Source organism: Camelus bactrianus, chromosome 10 (genome assembly GCF_048773025.1).
Source record: "Camelus bactrianus isolate YW-2024 breed Bactrian camel chromosome 10, ASM4877302v1, whole genome shotgun sequence".
Lineage (NCBI taxonomy): Eukaryota > Metazoa > Chordata > Mammalia > Artiodactyla > Camelidae > Camelus > Camelus bactrianus.
In genome coordinates, this window is record NC_133548.1 from 49,762,030 (window position 1) to 49,779,471 (window position 17,442).

Here is a 17,442-nt window from a genome sequence, read left to right on the forward strand (position 1 = left end):
CAGGGCCTGGGCTGACTAGGCTGGGTCCCAAGCACTCAGCAGTGTATAGATGCTCTGTGAGGTTTCTAGAGAAACAGGCGGAAATGTAGAGGCAGCCCGGCGGGGTTCAGGAGTCCATCCCTACCTAACTAATCTCGATACAACCACCAACCAGATAGGGGACCTCAGCAACTGTACCCAAGGCGAGGCCCTGCCAAAAGGAAAACACAAAACCCGCCCGCCCCCTCCTGGCCTGCACATGCCCGGCCTCCCGGCCCACGTTCCTCCCGGCGGGCCGCACCAACCTCCGCAGGGGAGCGGCGAGGGGCGGGCGGACGGAGCTGCAAGCATAACCCTGCCGCCCCTTGAAAGGAGAACTTCTTTCCGCTCGCCGCCCACCCGCGCGGAGCAGGCGCCCCGGCGTCGCCCACCCGCCCCGCGCGGAACCGAGCCCTGCGGAGCGGAGCCCCGCGCTCCCCCGCCCCCACCGAGGTGGTGCGGCCGCGGTTGGAACGGCCGGCCCCGCCCCTGCCGCGTCGGCCCCGCCCCCCCTTGTGAGGTTACAAAGTGCCGCGCTCCAAGGGGCCAGCGCAGTGGCGGTGGCCGTAGCCAAGGCTTCTCTTTGGTGGCTGCTGCTCGGGGTCCGTCGGGCCGCCCGCGCCCCGCTCCCCCTGCTGTCGCCGTCCCTGCGCTCCCGTGCTCGGCGCGAAGCCCTGGCCCCGGCGGCCGGGGCATGGGCCAGGGGCGCGGGGTCAGGCGGCTTCCTGCGGGGCCTCGACCTGCACCGGCTTCGCCATGAAGACCCTCATAGCTGCCTACTCCGGGGTCCTGAGAGGTGAGCATCAGGCCCGGCTGCCCGGAGGGAGAATTCTGACGGAAGAGCCGTGCTGTCCTGTGAGGGCTGAGTGTCTGGGATTGGAGCTGTCGGCACCCAGGCTCTTCAGGGCCTTGCGGGCTGCTTCTAGAGGTGATGCAGCTGCAGGAGGGTTTTCAGGAAAGGATGTGATGAAGGGCTCTAAGGCAGGCAGGGAGGCGTGTGTTGGTGTAATGAGGTTACATCGCTGGCGGACAGGCCGCTATGCGGGCTGAGGTCCCAACCTCTTTTCGTTTGGGTCAGCTTGCCACCCTCTCACTCCTCCCACTCCCATTCTTCCCCCTCAGCTCATCTAGGGTCTGGGATGATGGTTACCTGGTTTGATCCAGGCAGCCTGGCACGTTAGTCAAATGTGAGCTGGATGCATTCTCCACTCTGGCACTCATCAATCTGGGGGAACCTCTGTTACATCACCTCTCTTCCTCAAGCTTGTGAGGTGATAGTTGAGAACTCCTCTCCAGCCCCCAGCATTGTTCCTGGCCCCTGGCAGTTCTCTCTCCTCTCTCCTCACCTGGTGGATCAAATTCTGAGGTGCTGAATGAGTGGCAAGGGTTTTGCAATACTCTGAAATAGCCTCCAGACAGGGAACATGCCTGGCTGAGACAGGTGTGCCTACACTGTCCTAAGCTCCCCACCCATCCTTCCACCCAGGCTCGGGAGCCCCCTTAGCAGCACCCTAGTTACCCCCTAGTGTGGCCTGTGCCCATGTTCCACCAGTGTGCCACTGAGGCCCTCCACGAATCAGGGGCGGAGTTGAGATCAAACTCTAGAGCTTTTCCCACAGGAGGAAGAGCATCCCTTCCACACCTCCCACTTCTTACCTATACTTGCAGAAACTGAGGTGGCAAGAGGCATGACCTACCCAAGGTTTCCTTGACAAGTGCTTTGGCCAGGAGATTAAATACAAATCTAGGAGAACCTGAGACATCCTCACAGCTGTCCTGGTCTGTGTGTGTGTCTTGCTTGAATCCTCCCGAGCTTCACCTAAATCTTTACTCTGTTTGCTGAACCCCTCCTACTTAGGGTTTTTCTTTAGTAACTAACAGTAGCCTACCCCACCCACCTTCATTATAAAAATAAAACATAAGAATTATTGGAATTTTGGGAAAATATAGAAAATCAGGAAACAAAATACAAATTTTGCTGGTAAATTGACTATCCAAAGATAGCTTCCTGGTAGTGTTCATCTGTTTCTGTATCATTTTATTTGTGCTCATTATTTAGATAAAGTTTAGGGCATGATGTAGATACAGTTCTGAGTCCTATTTTCTCCCTGTTAATGTTCAATTATGAGGATTTTCTTCTGTTACTCCCCTTCAACTTACAATATTCTAGTGCCTGCTGGATAACCACCCTGGAGCTGTATCACATTAACTGTGTCCGGGGCATTGGCATTGTTCCCTGTGTGACTCTTGGCATGATTATCTGCCCTTCTTGATCTGGATGCTGCTTCTTGCCCTTGGAGAGGTACTGAGCTGCTGTCACCATCATGGGGACAAGCAGCCTGAGCTGCCCTATGCACCTGGCCTGACAGCCTCTGACAGCCCCTTTTCTCACTTAAGAGTGCTTGTCAGAAGGTGGGGGTGCATTATGGCTCAGAGGTAGAGCACATGCCTAGCACGCACGAGGTCCTGGGTTCAATCCCCAGTACCTCCATTAAAAAAAAAAAATGCTTGTCTGTTCACTGTGTCATTGAATGGCCATAACTGGGGAAGGAAGGGACTTACCCATATTCATGCTTTTAAAAGGCTTTTGTCTCCAGGGAATGGGATAAGGATGCTCTTTGCGGTGGTCCTTCCTGGAGATCCCCTTCCCTCACCTCTGCTGTCCACAGGCTGTGAGCTGTGTCTTCTAGGAGCAGGTGACCCTGACTCCTATGTTTTTGACCTAGAGTTTGTGATTCAGGAGGACTTCTAGTGAATGATTTTTACCAAGTCACTTACTATCATATAAGGATTTCCCCATGTTGTTATCAGGTCTTGAAACTTTTTTTAAACTGGCTGCAGACAATTCCATTGTGGTATGTAGCAAGTGCTGGTATGAAATGCAAACCAGTCACTTTATCTCTCTGGCTTCCACTTTGGTGAAAGACTGGGTCGGGTAGGGAGGGTGCTGAGGCAAGTCCTGTGTTATCTGGCATCTCCATAGGACCTGCTTTCTACATCCTTGGTCTTTGAAGACACTCCCCAGTGACCTGGTTTGCCTCTGCCAATAAGGTTCCACTGTTGTGAGGTGGTGAACATCCCGTCAGTGGTGATATTCAAGGAGAGACCATGGTTTCTGTGAAGGGAAGTCCTATGATGGGTGAGACTGAAACAGCTACCTTGGTGTCTGGTTTCTTGGCCGAAAGAAAAGGCTCTCTGTGGGAAAAGGCTGGAGGGGACAGGAGTCTGCATTGGAATTTTCTAATCTCTGAAGGATTTACCTGTGCCAGGGGTGGAGGGTGCAGAGTTAGTCTTGTTTGCCTCCCTGCCTTTGCCCTTTGATGTGAGGCTTTTCAGGTCAGAGCCCTCTGACAGCTGCCTGTATCCCCAGGATTCACCACAGGACCCAGCATGAAATGGTGGCAGCCCCAGTAACATTCTGAGCTGATTTGTTCTGTGTAGCTCCAAAGAGCAAGGCCGGAGACGAGGGTGGGATTATAGGGGGCAGATTTGATGTAATGGAGGAATCCTTTCTAAACAGCTGTTGAGAACCACAGCAAGCTTGGTGTGGATGGGGATGGAGCTCCCCATCACTGGGAGGATGCAATCAGGAGCTTGGTAGGGGTTGAAACTAAGAGGCTGGATTGTTGAGGGTAGGGGTAACTCTGGTACTGAGCCTTGACAGGGACCTAACCCATCCTAAATCATAGGACGAGAACATTGCTCTCATGTTCCCATCACCCCCAATTCTTTGTACTTTCCCCTCCCCACACCATTTCCCCAACTGCTCAAGTGCCATTTTGGGGCTCTCTGTGCTACTGAGGGTTCTTCTGGGCTGGAAAAGGAAGGCCCAAGAGTAATATTTTACTAGCAGGCTGGGTGACTCAGTGGCCAATGAGGAAATCCTGCCCTGCCCCAATCCCCTCCCAGCCCTGAATTCAACAGCAACGACTTGAGTCGTAAAATGAGTCGTAAAATCATAGCTCTCTGTTAGCGCTGGATCTGGCCCAGCCCTCACGTTACAGATGGGACACTGGGCCCCAGAGAGAAGGGCCTGGACTAGGGTTGTCAAAGCCAAGGTTGAAACCCAGATCCATCTCCCAGTCTGTGACTGGCCACCTTAAGCCAGGAGAGAAATGTGGTGAGGCCATGAAGGGCTGAGTGTGGGGCTCTGGCCACTGTAGGTGCTCATTTCCTTTATTTTTTTTTTTTTCAGTAGAGGTACTGGAGATTGAACCCATGACCTTATGCATGCTAAGCATGCACTCTACCACTGAGCTATACCCTCCCCACCTCTCCACCTCTCCCCAGGGGTCTTCCTGTTTGCCCAGCATTCCCACCAGTTCAGTCCTGTCTCAGGGCCTTTGCGTGTGCTGCCCTCTGCCCAGGTCTCTGCATGGCTGGCCTCTGACCATTCAGTCTTCTCTCAGAGGCCTTTTCTGACCACACCATCTGGAGAGCCACCCCTTAGTTGCCACATCTTATTTTATTTTTCATAGCTCTTCTCTTGACCTAAGTTCTCACATGTACTTATCTGTTTAGGTGATTGTCTTCCCCAGAAGAATGTCAGCCCCTGGGGAACAGGAACCCTATCTGTCTTTCTTAGTGTTTGTCCCGGCATTTAGCACAGTGCCTGGCGTGTAGTAGGTGCTCGGTAAATATTTGTTGAATAAATGAATCATTAATGGGACCTCAGCCTTCCTGAGCGCTGCCGCTTCCTCTTGGCAGGAAGCCCTGCTTTTGCTTCAGTGCGATTCCTCCACCCTTCCTCCAGCTTCCTCTCTGCCCACCTGCGCTGGGTGCTGGGCCTCCCACCTGCCGTCCCCTGCCCTGGAGACACCACCGTCTCCTGAGGAGCCGGCTCCAGGGCTGAGTGCTGTGTGGGTGGGTGGGGCTGGCTCACCATGGTCCCCTTCATTGCACCCAGGGCTTAGAAGCTGGAAAGCTGGGGTTCCAGCTCTGGCTTCCCTCAGGGGCCTGGCTGGGCAGCTCACTTCCCCTCTGGGGAATCTCACTCCCCCTAAGTGGAAAATAGGATCAGAAATCTCAAACTCTCAGAGAGGTGAGGGTTTAGGTGAATGGAAAGTACTTTGTAAAATAACTTGTGACACGCATGTTAGTCCTTGTCATTCACTTCGTGTGGCACATGCAGCAGGCCCCCAACACTATGGAGAGTAGAGCTTGCTCTGGGGCTTCCAAGAAGGCTTCCCCACAGTGGGGACTTGGGCATGGGCCCTTCGGTTTATTGATGGAGCACCTCTGTGTGTCAGCCTCTGTACTGCACGCAGGTCGATCAGCCCTGGTCCCTGCCTTTAAGGAAGTGAGCCTAGGGAGATGTATACAGGATGACAGGGCACAGTGACCCATGCAGTGATGGGGAAGAAAGCATAGGGAACTGTGGAGGCCTGAAGGTGAGGGTAGGGCAGCTAAATCATCCTGGAATCAGGGAAGACTTCCTGAAACAGGTGACATTTAATCTGGATACTGAAAGATGAACAGGGGTTATCAAGGCAGGCAAGAACATTCATGTACAGGGACCAGCATAAATAGAGGCGTGAGTTTAGGGTGGGAGGGAAAGTCTGACTGCAGGGCCTCTGGTCTCTCAACATGAGCTGAGGTCCTGGAGTGCTCAGAGACAATGGACACAGAGGATGCTGTGTCCAGGCCTGGGGTGGCTCACCTATGCCCTTTGCTGGGGTGAAGGTGGGGGGTGGATTTGAGAGCTCCTGCGAAAGGAGCTGGGAGCACTCAGAATTTCTTAGCCTCTACCACTTCTGGGGCCTCCTGGGTATGGAGCTGCTGCTGGCAATTTTGAGAGCCCGGGGCTGGGAGTCTTAGTCTCTTCATCTATAAAATGGGCAAATGCATGACAAGAATATCTGCCCAGGTTACAGTGCAGACCCAAGGAAGCTGAACCTACACACCCATTGGGCAAATCAACAGACGCAGGAAACTTGAATTCATTTTACCATTAGGGCAGATTTAGTGGCCAGGAAGCTCACTCTGCATCTACTTCCCATGTGACCTTGGGCAAGACCCTGTCCTCTTGGGGCCTCAGCCTCCTCATCTATACAGTAAGGAAGGCTGCATGAGACAGCCCCCTGGGGTTCACTCCAGCCTTGCTGCGGAAATGTCATTCCAGTCATGCCACGACTGCTGTGGGACCCTGGGGTTCAACCTCCTCCTCATTCTCGTCCTCAGCTTGTCCTTGTGAAAATGGGCTCATGTCCTGCCTGGGGCCCAGGTAAGTGTCCTAGAAGAGCCTAGCTCCCCACACTTGCTCATGTATTGTGATGAGGGCCTATTTTGAGGACTCCTTGGTGGTAACAAACCCACAAGCTGGTGGTGTTGCCACGGCAACGCCTCCCATTTCAGTAGCTTTTATTTTTTAATGTGTCAGAAGATGGGGGTTGAGAAAGCAGGTCGATGGGTCCTCAGCAATCACCTCCAGAGTCCTGGTTGCAGTTCCAGAGTCTCAGGAACACTGCATCTAAGAGTCTTACTTCCTTGACCTCACCTTGCAAGACCATACCCTACTTCATGCAAACCAGATACTGGAGAACCCTGGCCTCTGGAGTAGCCCAAGGAGGGGCTTGTAGTCTCTTTAGGGAGCTCTTTTGTGGATAAAAATTCAGTAGTAGATTCTAGCTGAGCACAGGAGACCCAAGTTGTTAGGACTTCAGATGTCAGCTAATCCAACCCAAACCCCTAATTGAGTGTCAGTGGAGAAACAGACCTAGTGAGGGGAGGAGGAGGCCGAGGCCCACGGTCCCAGCACAGAGCGTCCTGGCAGGGAGCCAGGCATCCTGAGTATCCCTGGGACCTGGGGCCTCCTCCTCCCCTCTGGGCCCAGATGCGGCATCCTTGGGACTGGGGATGTGAGTAGGGTGACTTCCCCACTCAAGGAGCCCCTACAGGCTCTCACATCTCTGCCACCTCGTTGGCGTCTGTCTAGCTCTCTAATAGATGTGCCAGGCACTGTTTGCTCCTTGTCCATAAAGTGTTTGGATTCCTCCCAATAATCCTAGATCATAACTAAGGTGGACGCTGAGTCTCAGACAAGGGTAGTGACTTTCAGGGTATCATAGCTGGTAGGAGTCAGAGCCAGAGTTTGAATCCCAAGTCTACTGACGCCAGTGCTTCCGTTCCAAGGCAGGGCAGCAGTTGTTATACCCATTATACAGGAGAGGAAACTGAGGCTCATTGGGTAATTACCTCGCATTCACGCAGGTCTTTACTTTTTATGATGCTCTTGCTTATACATTATCTCACTTAATTCTCACAAGAATCTGGCGAGGTAGGTATTAACCCCACTGGACAGTTGAGGAAACTGAGGCTTATACCGAAAGTGACTCACCAAGGCTGTACTTCCTGGAGCCCAGTTTCTCCTGATGCTCAGCCTCCTGTCCTCTGCACCCTCTCCAGGCCAGCGCACCCCCTCCCCAGATGCCAGTAGCAAAGGAGGGTGGAGCAGGCAGTGTGGGCCATCCAGAGGCCTGACCAGGGCTGTCATGCGTGCTCCGGCCTCCCCGTGGCGGGAGGTCACAGGATCAGAGGGTCCTCTTGTCCCTCCCTCTAGCTTATTACCCCAAGTTATTTTTCTGCAGAGCTCCCCTCACTGACTGACCTTTCATCTTCTCCCTCCATGGAACTTAAGCTCCCTCACAGGTGAGACTTGACCTGCTGCATTCCCAGTGGCTAGGACAGTGCTCAGCACTCGTAAGTGCTCCAGGCTTCAAGTCTGGTCCTCGTCTCCCCCCACCTCCTCCAGGAGGCCACTCTTGGCTACTTGAATCCTTTCCATCTTTCCTGTTCTTGGCTTCAGTTTTGGGTAAATGGGTACCCGCACTCCTGGCTCATTGAGCATTCTAGGTTTGGGCCGGCCTCTTCGTAACTCCCTCAGAGTCTCTGTTCCAGCAGTTGCCCCCAACCCCGGCCTACTTTCCTCCTCTTCGCCACCCAGCTCTTGTCTTCTTGGCCCTGCTGAGGCCTCACCGCCTCCTTGGAGCCTCCCCTGCCACTACCCCCGCTCTGCTCCCCCTGCTCCTCACACGCAGGGTCATGGCCACACACATGTTGAAAAGCTGTGTTTGCTCCTCAGTTCCCCTTCCCACTCTGGTCAGTGGTGGAAGCCCTGACAAGTGCTGATCTCCTAACCGGCGCAGTCACCTAGCAATTCTGGGTGTACCTTACATGCATTGTTGTTTTCATTTAATTTTCCCCAGTCACCCTGTGAGGTGGGATTATCATCCTCACTTTACAGATGAGAAGCTAAAACTGAGATATGCTAAGTGACTTGCCCAAGGTCACAGAGCCATACAGGGGCAAGGCTGGCCCAGGACCCTTTCTCATACTGCGGGGACTGGAGCTCAGACCCTGCCCGCTCAGGAGGGTGTGAGAGGGAGCCCAGGAAACCCTGGGTTCACCAGTCCTGGGTACAGCCTCCCTGGGCCCTCTGCTATTGGGCGGGGAGGTGTTACACACCCATCCATACCCCCAGCCCTGGCCTGGGCCCTGGGACTGAGGGTGTTTAGCCCCGAGGGGAGCTTTGGCTGAGATCTTGCAGAAGCTTCTCGACTTGTGGGAGCACAGGGGTGGGGGTTCACGTTCCTTTAACAGCCAGTCTACAGGAGACTGTCCCCACGAGACTTGGGACATGGTTTGGGGCAGAGCAGGCAGCTCTCCCTTCACCAGGAGTGTGTTCCTGAAGTCTGGGTGTAGACTGGCTTGTGTAGTGGGGACCAGCCCTCAATAGCTTGGCATCATGGAAATGGTGATGGACTCAGAGCCCAAACACCTGCCTTGAGACCTGGCTCCCCTTCCCTGCCCTCAAGCAAGTGGTTTAACCTCTTTTGGCCTCACCTTGCCTCGGTTTCCACCTCTGTGAAACGGGGTTGCCCATCCCTGCTGTGTCTATCTTCCCGGGGAGTGCAGAGGGACAGTGAACCCTCATACAGATGTTGGGGAGGGGAGGGGATTCCTCTCTGGGGGTAAGAGTACTACTCTGGGCCTCTCTGGCAGCTCCACCCTACCCTGCCCTCCCAAATCTAGGAGCACACGAGGTGTGTAAAATAAATGGTGGAATCGTTGGTGCCCTGGAATAGCTATTTGAATTGGCTATTAGGAACTTTTCTTCATAGAACAAGTCAAGTTACTCTATGACCTATCTCGTCTCCCTCCAGGAGTTAGGGACTCATGCTCAAGGAGGGCAAGAGAGGCCCACTCCCCGCTGCCTACCTTGCCTCCAGGGTCCTCAGGAATGAGGCTGGGGGCTTTCCTGTCAGGCAGCTGAGTCTAACTTGGGCATCCAGGCCTTAAGCTGCCTCTGGGGCTGATGGGTTTGTTCATTCATGCAGTAAACCTCTGTGAGCTCCTTCTCTCACAGATCTGGCCTGGCTCTGGCCACATGGATGAATCAGGTACCAACCCTGGCACCCAGGAGATGCTGGCAGAGGAGGAGGGCCAAGTAAATAGACACTGGCTGCAGTGGGGCTGGTGCGGAGAGGGTGTGCAGAGAATGTAGCATGCCCTTGGAGGCGGGGAAAGGGTGGTGAGGGAGCAGACTGGAGCAAAGACTTGGCCAGGTGCTGAGGCTCCCTGCCGGCCCCACCCGGGACTTGAGGACAGTCAGGCTGGGTATGATGGCAGTGGCAGTGGTGCCATCTGATTGCAGCATTGGCATCCAAACCAGCTTCTGCTGGACCCCTCCCAGCCATAGCCAGGGCAGAGGAGATGCTCACAACTGAGGGGTGAGGGCGGGCAATGACCTGGGGGTGCCTAGCTGCATCCTCCCTTTCCATCTGCCAGGCAGCTGTACCAGGGCTGTTGCAAGGTGGTGGGCCCCTACGTGGTGTCCTCAGGAGGGTGGACACCAGAGTCTGAGCAGTCAAAGAGCTCATAGAATTCATCCTCCTCACCCCCATTATAGATGGGGAAACCAGAGCCCAGAGAGGTGAAGTGACTTGGCCAGGATAACACAGGAGTCAGTGGTACAACTGGGACTGGAAGCCCAAAGCCTGCTGCCACTTAACTCACTTCACAGGATGCCTGCTCCTGGTCTGCCCCTGTGGAGGAGAACAGGCCATTCATTTTCTCATGTCCCCTCCCAACCTTCCCCTGCTTTTCTGTAGAGAGAAGAGAGAAGAAAGTTCGGAGGACCTACAGCATAGGGGTTAAACAGCAGCCCTGGAAGTTAGGCCTGAATTGAGTCCAACTCAGCCACCCTCTAGCTGAGTGACCTTGGCCATGTCACTTCCCCGGGCCTTTATCACCATCAACATGAAAGTGATGATGCCAGACTCACAGGGCTGATGAGGAGCCAGGGTGCCTGTGGAATGCTCTGGAGGCCCCACAGCTGCCTGGGCCATGTGGGTTGCCTACCTGTCGCCCAGCCCTGCAGAGAGACAGCTGGGAGTGGGGGGCTGAGGGACAGCCAGAGCAGAGACCTGCTATTCCTCTCACTCAGCATACCTTTCTGAGTGTTGGCTCTGGGCTGGACCCTGGCAGACCACCGGGAACCCAGACGTGGATCAGACCCAGGCCCTTGGGCAGCTCCCATGGTGACGGGAGAGGGGACTGGTAATCAGGTGGTATAGGGTGAGGGGCTGTGGGAGCCCTGTGGGAAGCCTCCATTCCTCCCTTATTTCTCTGCTCTGCTGGCCTCTGCTGGCTTCACCAACTGACAGGTTCTCTCCTGGTGGGTGGGGGGAGTGTAAGATGGCACCTGCTGCTTACACGCTTGCATGGGACTTAGGGTTGGTGATTCCAGAGAAGGACAGACGACCACTCTCCAAGGTCTTGCCCTGTCTGGGTTTTGAAAGATGAGCTGCCTTATCTCATTGTCAGGGGGTCATCAGGTAGGCAAGGCAAGGAGCGGCTTTGTAGGCAGATGTTTCTTAGACTAGATATTAGGTGCCCAGGAGGCTTCTGCTGGGCCTGGGGTTCAGCATCATGGACAGGCCAGCTCCCAGGGCTGGGCTCTGTGCTCAGCCAGGTCGGGGTGGTGTGAAGGGAGAGTGGGCCCGAGTGGGCCCAGGCCTCAGGGACGCACAGTGGCAGCTCCCTCCCAGCTGCCCGCCCGCCTACAGGAACACCCAGCCCTCATCAGTGGACTTTGTGTTTCCCACTTGGTTGCAGAAGGGGTTGTGGGCGGGAGTTGGGATGAGGCAGGTGAGGACAGGCAGGGGAGTGCGGGAAAGCCTGGCTCTGGCCTACCTGCCGACCTGACCTGCCACTGTGTTGCTTGTACGAAGCCCTCCTTCTGCCTGGTTAATAGGGAGATGGTTGAACAAGATGGTCTGCAGTTCCTGCCACCTTGACTGTATGTAACTGTGAGAGATCTGTAATAAGCTTAGCACACAGGTTTGGATTAGGAAACAGGGAAGAAGTTTTAGGTCTTTTCAGTTGTTCTGATGGGGAATATGTCACCAATGTGGAATTACTGTGTGCACCCTGTCCCCCGCAAAGCGGAGAACGACATGTAGTGAGTGTGACTGGTTGGTTGGCCCTGACCCAAAGCCAGGGGCTGGACAGCGAGCCCTTTCCTCAAGCATTCTTCGGGGCCTGTTTGCAGTAGGAAGTGATCAAGTCATGCCCTCCCCTCCATTGCCTTTCTTCCCTGCCCCGTGGAAGGTGGAGGCCCCCAGCTCCTCCCTGTACACCCCCCACTCCAAACTTGCCATACCTGACACTTTGGACTGAGTGTGTTCGTAAAATGCAGACTTCGATTCAGTAGCTCCTGGCTGGGGCTCCAGGCCGTGCATTCATAAGCAGCTCCCAGACCTGACTTTGAGCAGGAAGGTGCCGGAGTATATTCTGTCTTCTCTCGAGCCAGGGCACCCAGCCTGCCCCAGACCCGGTGCGGGGACCCGCCTGCCATGGTCCTTTCTTCCCTCCCTCCTGCACAGCTCCGGAGGCAGAGCCAGGGGATAACTTGGCGGGCCGACCCTTAGATTTGGGGTTCAGGCCTGTGAGGCTTGGCCTCACTTCCCTCCCCACTGTACTCACCCAGTGCACTCTCCCTGCTGCTGAGCACGGGCCACCCTTGGACCTGCTGTGTCCTGTGGGCAGAGGTCTTTGCATTCGGCACTTGCTGTGCCCTAAGCAGAGGGCAGGAATCCTGGGTTCCAGCTCTGGCTGTATCACCTCCTGCTTGGGCAACCAGTGCTCCTCTCCTCAGCTTCCCCAGTGGTTCTGTTGGGCTACACTAGATGACCCCAGAGGGCCCTCAGTCTCCAGGGTGGGATGTTGGGAAAGTGTGGAGGTGGAAAGGGCTATGATGGTAGGATATTCGCATAGAGGGCAAACGAGCAGTTTGGCCCAACCTCTGGAGTGCCTCTGTGGCCCAGCCTCTTCCTTCGCTTTTGTGAGTTCACATCCTGCCACTTCCACTCCAGTTATGCCTGTGGTGTGTCAGATGCTACTGAGCACCCAGTATGTGCTGTGCCCTGGGGATGTGGCAGTGCGCCTGGGAGGTCTCACCTGGGATCACATGGTGAGTGGAATCAAGGTTTGTACTGGGATCTGACTCTTCTGCCGTACTAAGCCCCTTCCCTCTGCTCCATTAGACCAGGCGAGGGCGACAGGACTGCTGTGTCTCCCTTGAGGCCTGGCATTATCCACATGCCTCCTGAAAGTTAAAGGAATTGTCAGCTTTCAGCAGATGAAGGTTGTGTCCCTTTCTAAACTCTGCTGTGACCTTGCCGCTCTGCAGAGTTTGAAGAAATAAAAAGGCTTGAGTGTAAGCCCATAAACCCCTCTCCTTCCTACTTCCGCAGTAGGTCGGGGTGAAAGGTCAGAAGGCCCTCAAGGACCAGATTGTGACTCAGTGAGGAGCCTTGCAGAGTGGGTGGTGTGAAGGGATGTTTGACCAGCACACAGTTGGCACTTGGTAAAGCTGTGTTGAGTGAAGGGCACGTAGTTGGAGCTCAGTAGCTGTTGGGCTGGAAGGGGCACACTCCCTCAGTCCAGCTGCCAGAAAACTGGGGTCTGGATCAGGAATGTGGCCCATGCTCTTCCCCAGTGCTGCCTCTCCTGCAGCCACCAGGCTTTCTGGTCCCTCCACCCTTCAGCCATGGGAATCAGGGCATCATCCTGGGGACACAGCCACAGAGCCAATTAAGTGGGCACATCTTGTCCTAACTTATAGGCTCGGCACTTGCTTGGTAGCAAATGTAATTGCAGCCATCAGTGTCCCAGGCTGCCCTAAGCTCCCTGACCACTGAGTCCTTTGGGGAAGCAATGATTCCTGGCTGGTTCCTCTCTGGGCCCCAGCTTTGGGCACTGAGATGAAGCTGAAGGTGTGAGTCCTCTGAAGGTGGTAGTGGTGGTGCTGGGGGTAGGGACAAGAGGGCTCAGCTGCCTAGGAAAGGATATCAGTCCTGGAGGTAAAGGGGTGGGGGTGGGCCAGGGATTGGGGGTGCCCAAAGTACACTTGGAGGGGAAAAAAACATTGCAAATTGGATGTTGAACCTCTGTCCTTGGCCTCACAGACACAGATAGCAAAAGTTAAATATTTGTACTAGATCCAGTTAAAGGATAAAGAGAGGAGTCTGATTGGGGTGGAGGGGAGTGGAAAGAACTGGCAACTGTGGCGAGCCTCCCCCCACCTCTTTGGATACCCTATATGGTCTCCAAAATTACTCTTTGAGAGGGACGTCATTCCTGTTGGGTATAAACATAGCAACTGGGGCACAGGGAAACAAAGCATGTGAACAGCCCAGAATTACAAAGCTCTTGTGAGGTAGGGCTGGGATGTGAGCCTGGGTCTGCCTAATTTTGTGGACCATGCTCCTCTCACATCTAGGAAGGTACCTCTGGGAGGTGGGTTGGTGTTGGGGACTCTGAAGCTGGAGGGAAGGTGGCAACAGGCTGATAGCTCCCCTCTGTCACAGGCACTGGCTCCAGCATCCTCTCCGCCCTCCAGGACCTCTTCTCCATCACTTGGCTCAATAGGTCCCAAGTTGAAAAGCAGCTACAGGTCATCTCGGTGCTACAGTGGGTCCTGTCTTTCCTCGTGCTGGGTAAGCTGGGGCTTAGAGGGCGAGGGCAGGCAGGGGCCACCTCCCCAACAGAGGTGGGAGCAGAATCTCTGCTCTGCAGGGGTGAGGGATAAACACATCCTCCCACTTACCATCTTTTGGGTCCCCGATCAAGTGCTCTACCCCACGCATGCATGAGATTCAGTGGGAGGTGATGGTATGGTTCCAGTTTTACGGATGGAAAGCCCAAGTCTCAGAGAAGGTAAGTAACTTGTCCAAATTCACACAGATTTGAATCCAGGTCCATAGGACCCCCAAAGCCTGTGCTTTTCCCTCGTGCCACCCTGAAACATTTTCCAGCAGATGGTATGGTCCTGGGATTGAGTTCCGACTACCACGGAGAAGCTTGACCACTTAACACAGGTTCCTTGGATTTCTGAAAGTTACTTTCCTCGTTTCAGATAGAGAAAATGCTCCCTACTTCACATGGCTTTTGTGGGGATTGGAGATCAGGAATAAGAGCACACAGCCCAGGGCCAGGTCATGGTGGGCCCCCAGGATAGAGGAGCTGCTGCTGGGAAGGCCTTCAGAGCCCCCTCCCAGGCCTCACCCACCTTCTGCTTGACACGGTCCCCAGCTGCTTCACATGGCCTGTTCAGTGCTTCTCCCGTCTGTCTCTCAGCACCTCCCACGTCACTGCAGGTCCAGGTTGGTGCCCCAACTCCCTGGGTGGCCATCCAGCCAGGGTCAGGTCACCGTGGGCTGTCTGGGAGGAGGAAAGGCCCCTTGCCTGGGACAGCCCTGCTCTCCCAGGAGCCTCTCCTCTCTCCCAGGCCCACGTCCTCAGCATAAGTGGCTTCCCCAGCACGTCAGGGCAGATAAACCTGCTGCAGAGCATCCCACAGGACATTCCAGGGCCTGTGGGTGCATCCCTCTGGGCAGCCCCCTCTTCAGGATGGTCCAGGCTGATGGGGATTGCCAGAAGCTATTGTGTCAGCCCTGAGCCTTGTCCTCCCAGGAGGCACACAGTTTCCAGGGCGGCAGCTGCCCCCCTTCCCTTGGCAGGGTAGAGAGCAGGGATGGGGTGCTATTTATCGAGCCCTCTCAGTGGACCAGGCACTCGATGTGTCTTTCCTTGATTTCCCACTTCACGGGTGAGGAGGTGGAGACTCGCGAGGCTCTGTGACTCTCTGAGACAGTGAAGATCATTAAGGGGCAGAGTTAAGAATTACATGGAAGCCCAGAGCACTCACCAGGGAGCCCAGCTGACTAGGGAGCGCAGAATTAGTGGTCCTGGTCTGAAATAGCCAGTCTTCCCCTTGTGGCCCAAGAGTGGGTTTTAGGGTTGGGGGAGTCCATGAACTTCTAAAATTAGATGCAAAATTATATGTGAAAGTATATGCACATTTTTCTGGGGTGAGGGGCAATTGCTGTCCTCTTATTTTTACAGAAACACGTGGCCTCAACAGGATAAAGAAACCCTGCTCTGAGGAACAGAGTGAACTAAACTAACTTCCTCAACTCAAACCCCCAACTTGGCTTTTTTTTTTTTTAGAGTCCTGGACTAGAGAGCACAATGTAACCCCTCCATTTTCAGAGGAAGCAGGGGCCCAGTGAAGGGCAGAGTCACATGAGAAAGAAGTAATAGGACCAGAACAAGACCCCATGGACTCCAGCCTCCAGGCCCCGGCCTAGTCTGCTGCGCCAGCTCCCTTAGTCCCTGCTTGCACCTGGAAGCCACCCCTACCCGCCACACTGTCTTAGTGGGTCCAAGCTTGGCTGAGGGGGAGCTGAGCGGCTGGCTGGTAGAACCCCACCCCATGCAGCAAGCAGAAGGGGCTGGCCCCGAGCTGTGGGTTAACAATTGATCAAGCCCAGCCACAGCCCAGAAACTGGCCCAGCATCTTCCCAACACCCTTGTGTAGGTGGGAGCCAAGCCTAGTTGGACAGGCAGGTCTGCTGAGCTGCTGCTAATTATTGTCCCGAGCAGCCCCAGCCACTCCCTCCCACTTTTCCCCAACCAGATTTACTGGCAAGGGCTTACCTGGTGTTGCAAAGGCCGCTGTGGCCCCATCAGCATCCCTATGAAACAGAGTGACTCACCACCATTTTTGTGCCATGGATCCCCCTGGCATCCTGGTAAAGGCTATAAACCTTTCTCAGTGGTTTTAAATGTGTAATACATCAAAGGAAATCAATGATATTAAAATATAAATATGCACGGATTAAGAAATCAAATTAGACATAGATTGACACGTGTGCTTTTTAAAATTATTACATTAAATAAAAAGATCCAGTAGCAGACATAGTCATTACCAGAATTCGTAAGTGGTGGAGAAAATGATTTTTCAAGATATATGGAAACACCTTTGTTTTCTATTGTTGTCACCGTCAACAGGTACCACTAGGACTACTGCGATCTGGTACGTTCCTAAACAAAGGAAGCAGTATATATTCATAAGAGATAGATGAAGATGAGGATACCATTTTTCCCCATTCAAGTCCATGGATTTCTAGTTTGGACACTTATCGTTGTGTTAAGTCCTCTTCATCCATCATCTCATGTAATCTTCTTGACGCCCTGTTGGAAATTGAGGCTCATGGATGGGCCATGTGTGTGGCCAGCGAGCGGCAGGGCCCCAGCTTCAGGAAGAGCACCTCCAGGCTCTTCACAGCCCCAATGCTGCCTCCTTGCCACTGAGCAGCCACAGGCTGCCCCGCTGGTGGGCCTCGGGGAGCAGAGTTTTGAATCACAAGCTGGACCCTGATGTGTGGGGAGGGGTGATTGTGAAGGTGGTCCTGAGCCTTCCACATTTGGAGACACAAGCTGTTGGCATCTCATGGCCCCATTGGAGTTGGTTCCTGCTGCAGCCCCCCAACCTCTGAGGAGGGAGCAGGGAGCACATTGTTTAGAGGCCCGGGATTAGACTTTGAGAAAGGAAGGTTGTTTGGTGGGTTTAGTTCATTTTTTGCTCAATAAACCTTTGCTGTGTTGGTTGCCAGGGCTGGAGAAGTTCATCTGACCTGGTTCCAGCTCCTAGGGAGCTCAGGGGCTGAAAGACTGTCTGATGGAAGGAGTCTGAAGGGGGAGACAGAAAGCAAGACAGATGCTAGGGGCTGTGGACATACAGGGGCTGGAGGAGTGAGCCCGCCAGCTGAGGGGGACTAGAATGCAGTCTCTGAATCCTCAGTCAGTTCTCTTTTCTTCCTTCCAGACTGCATTAGCACCAGAGTGAGGACAGTCGGTAGGGATTCCCACCTTCCTGGAGAGCCCAGATATCTAGGCAGTGGGTCCTGGGGCTCAGCCTCCTCTGGTCTCTCTACCCATCAGCAGAGTAAGGGGTTTGATAGCAGTTAGGTACCCAGCCTACTCAGACCCTAGCCTGAACCTCAGGGCCCCACCTAGGCCCACCTGGAGCATCCATCTAGCCTCTGAAGGCACTTAGATACCTGTGGGGTCTAGGGG

General features: G+C 54.4%; 1 protein-coding gene across 3 annotated transcripts in view; it reads left to right on the forward strand.

Annotated features, from left to right (window-relative positions):
• The first annotated feature begins 521 nt into the window (after positions 1-521).
• DGAT2 (diacylglycerol O-acyltransferase 2) overlaps positions 522-17,442 on the forward strand; it is a 29,112-nt gene continuing 12,191 nt past the window's right edge. Inside the window, exons 1-2 of one of the 3 annotated variants that reach the window (XM_074372670.1) lie at positions 522-814; positions 13,890-14,018. In XM_074372670.1, coding sequence (XP_074228771.1) covers positions 775-814; positions 13,890-14,018 — 169 coding nt within the window. In that variant the 5' untranslated portion in view covers positions 522-774. The remainder of the gene's footprint in view (positions 815-13,889; positions 14,019-17,442) is intronic. The other 2 variants (XM_045508766.2, XM_010973154.3) reach the window with 2 other exon arrangements.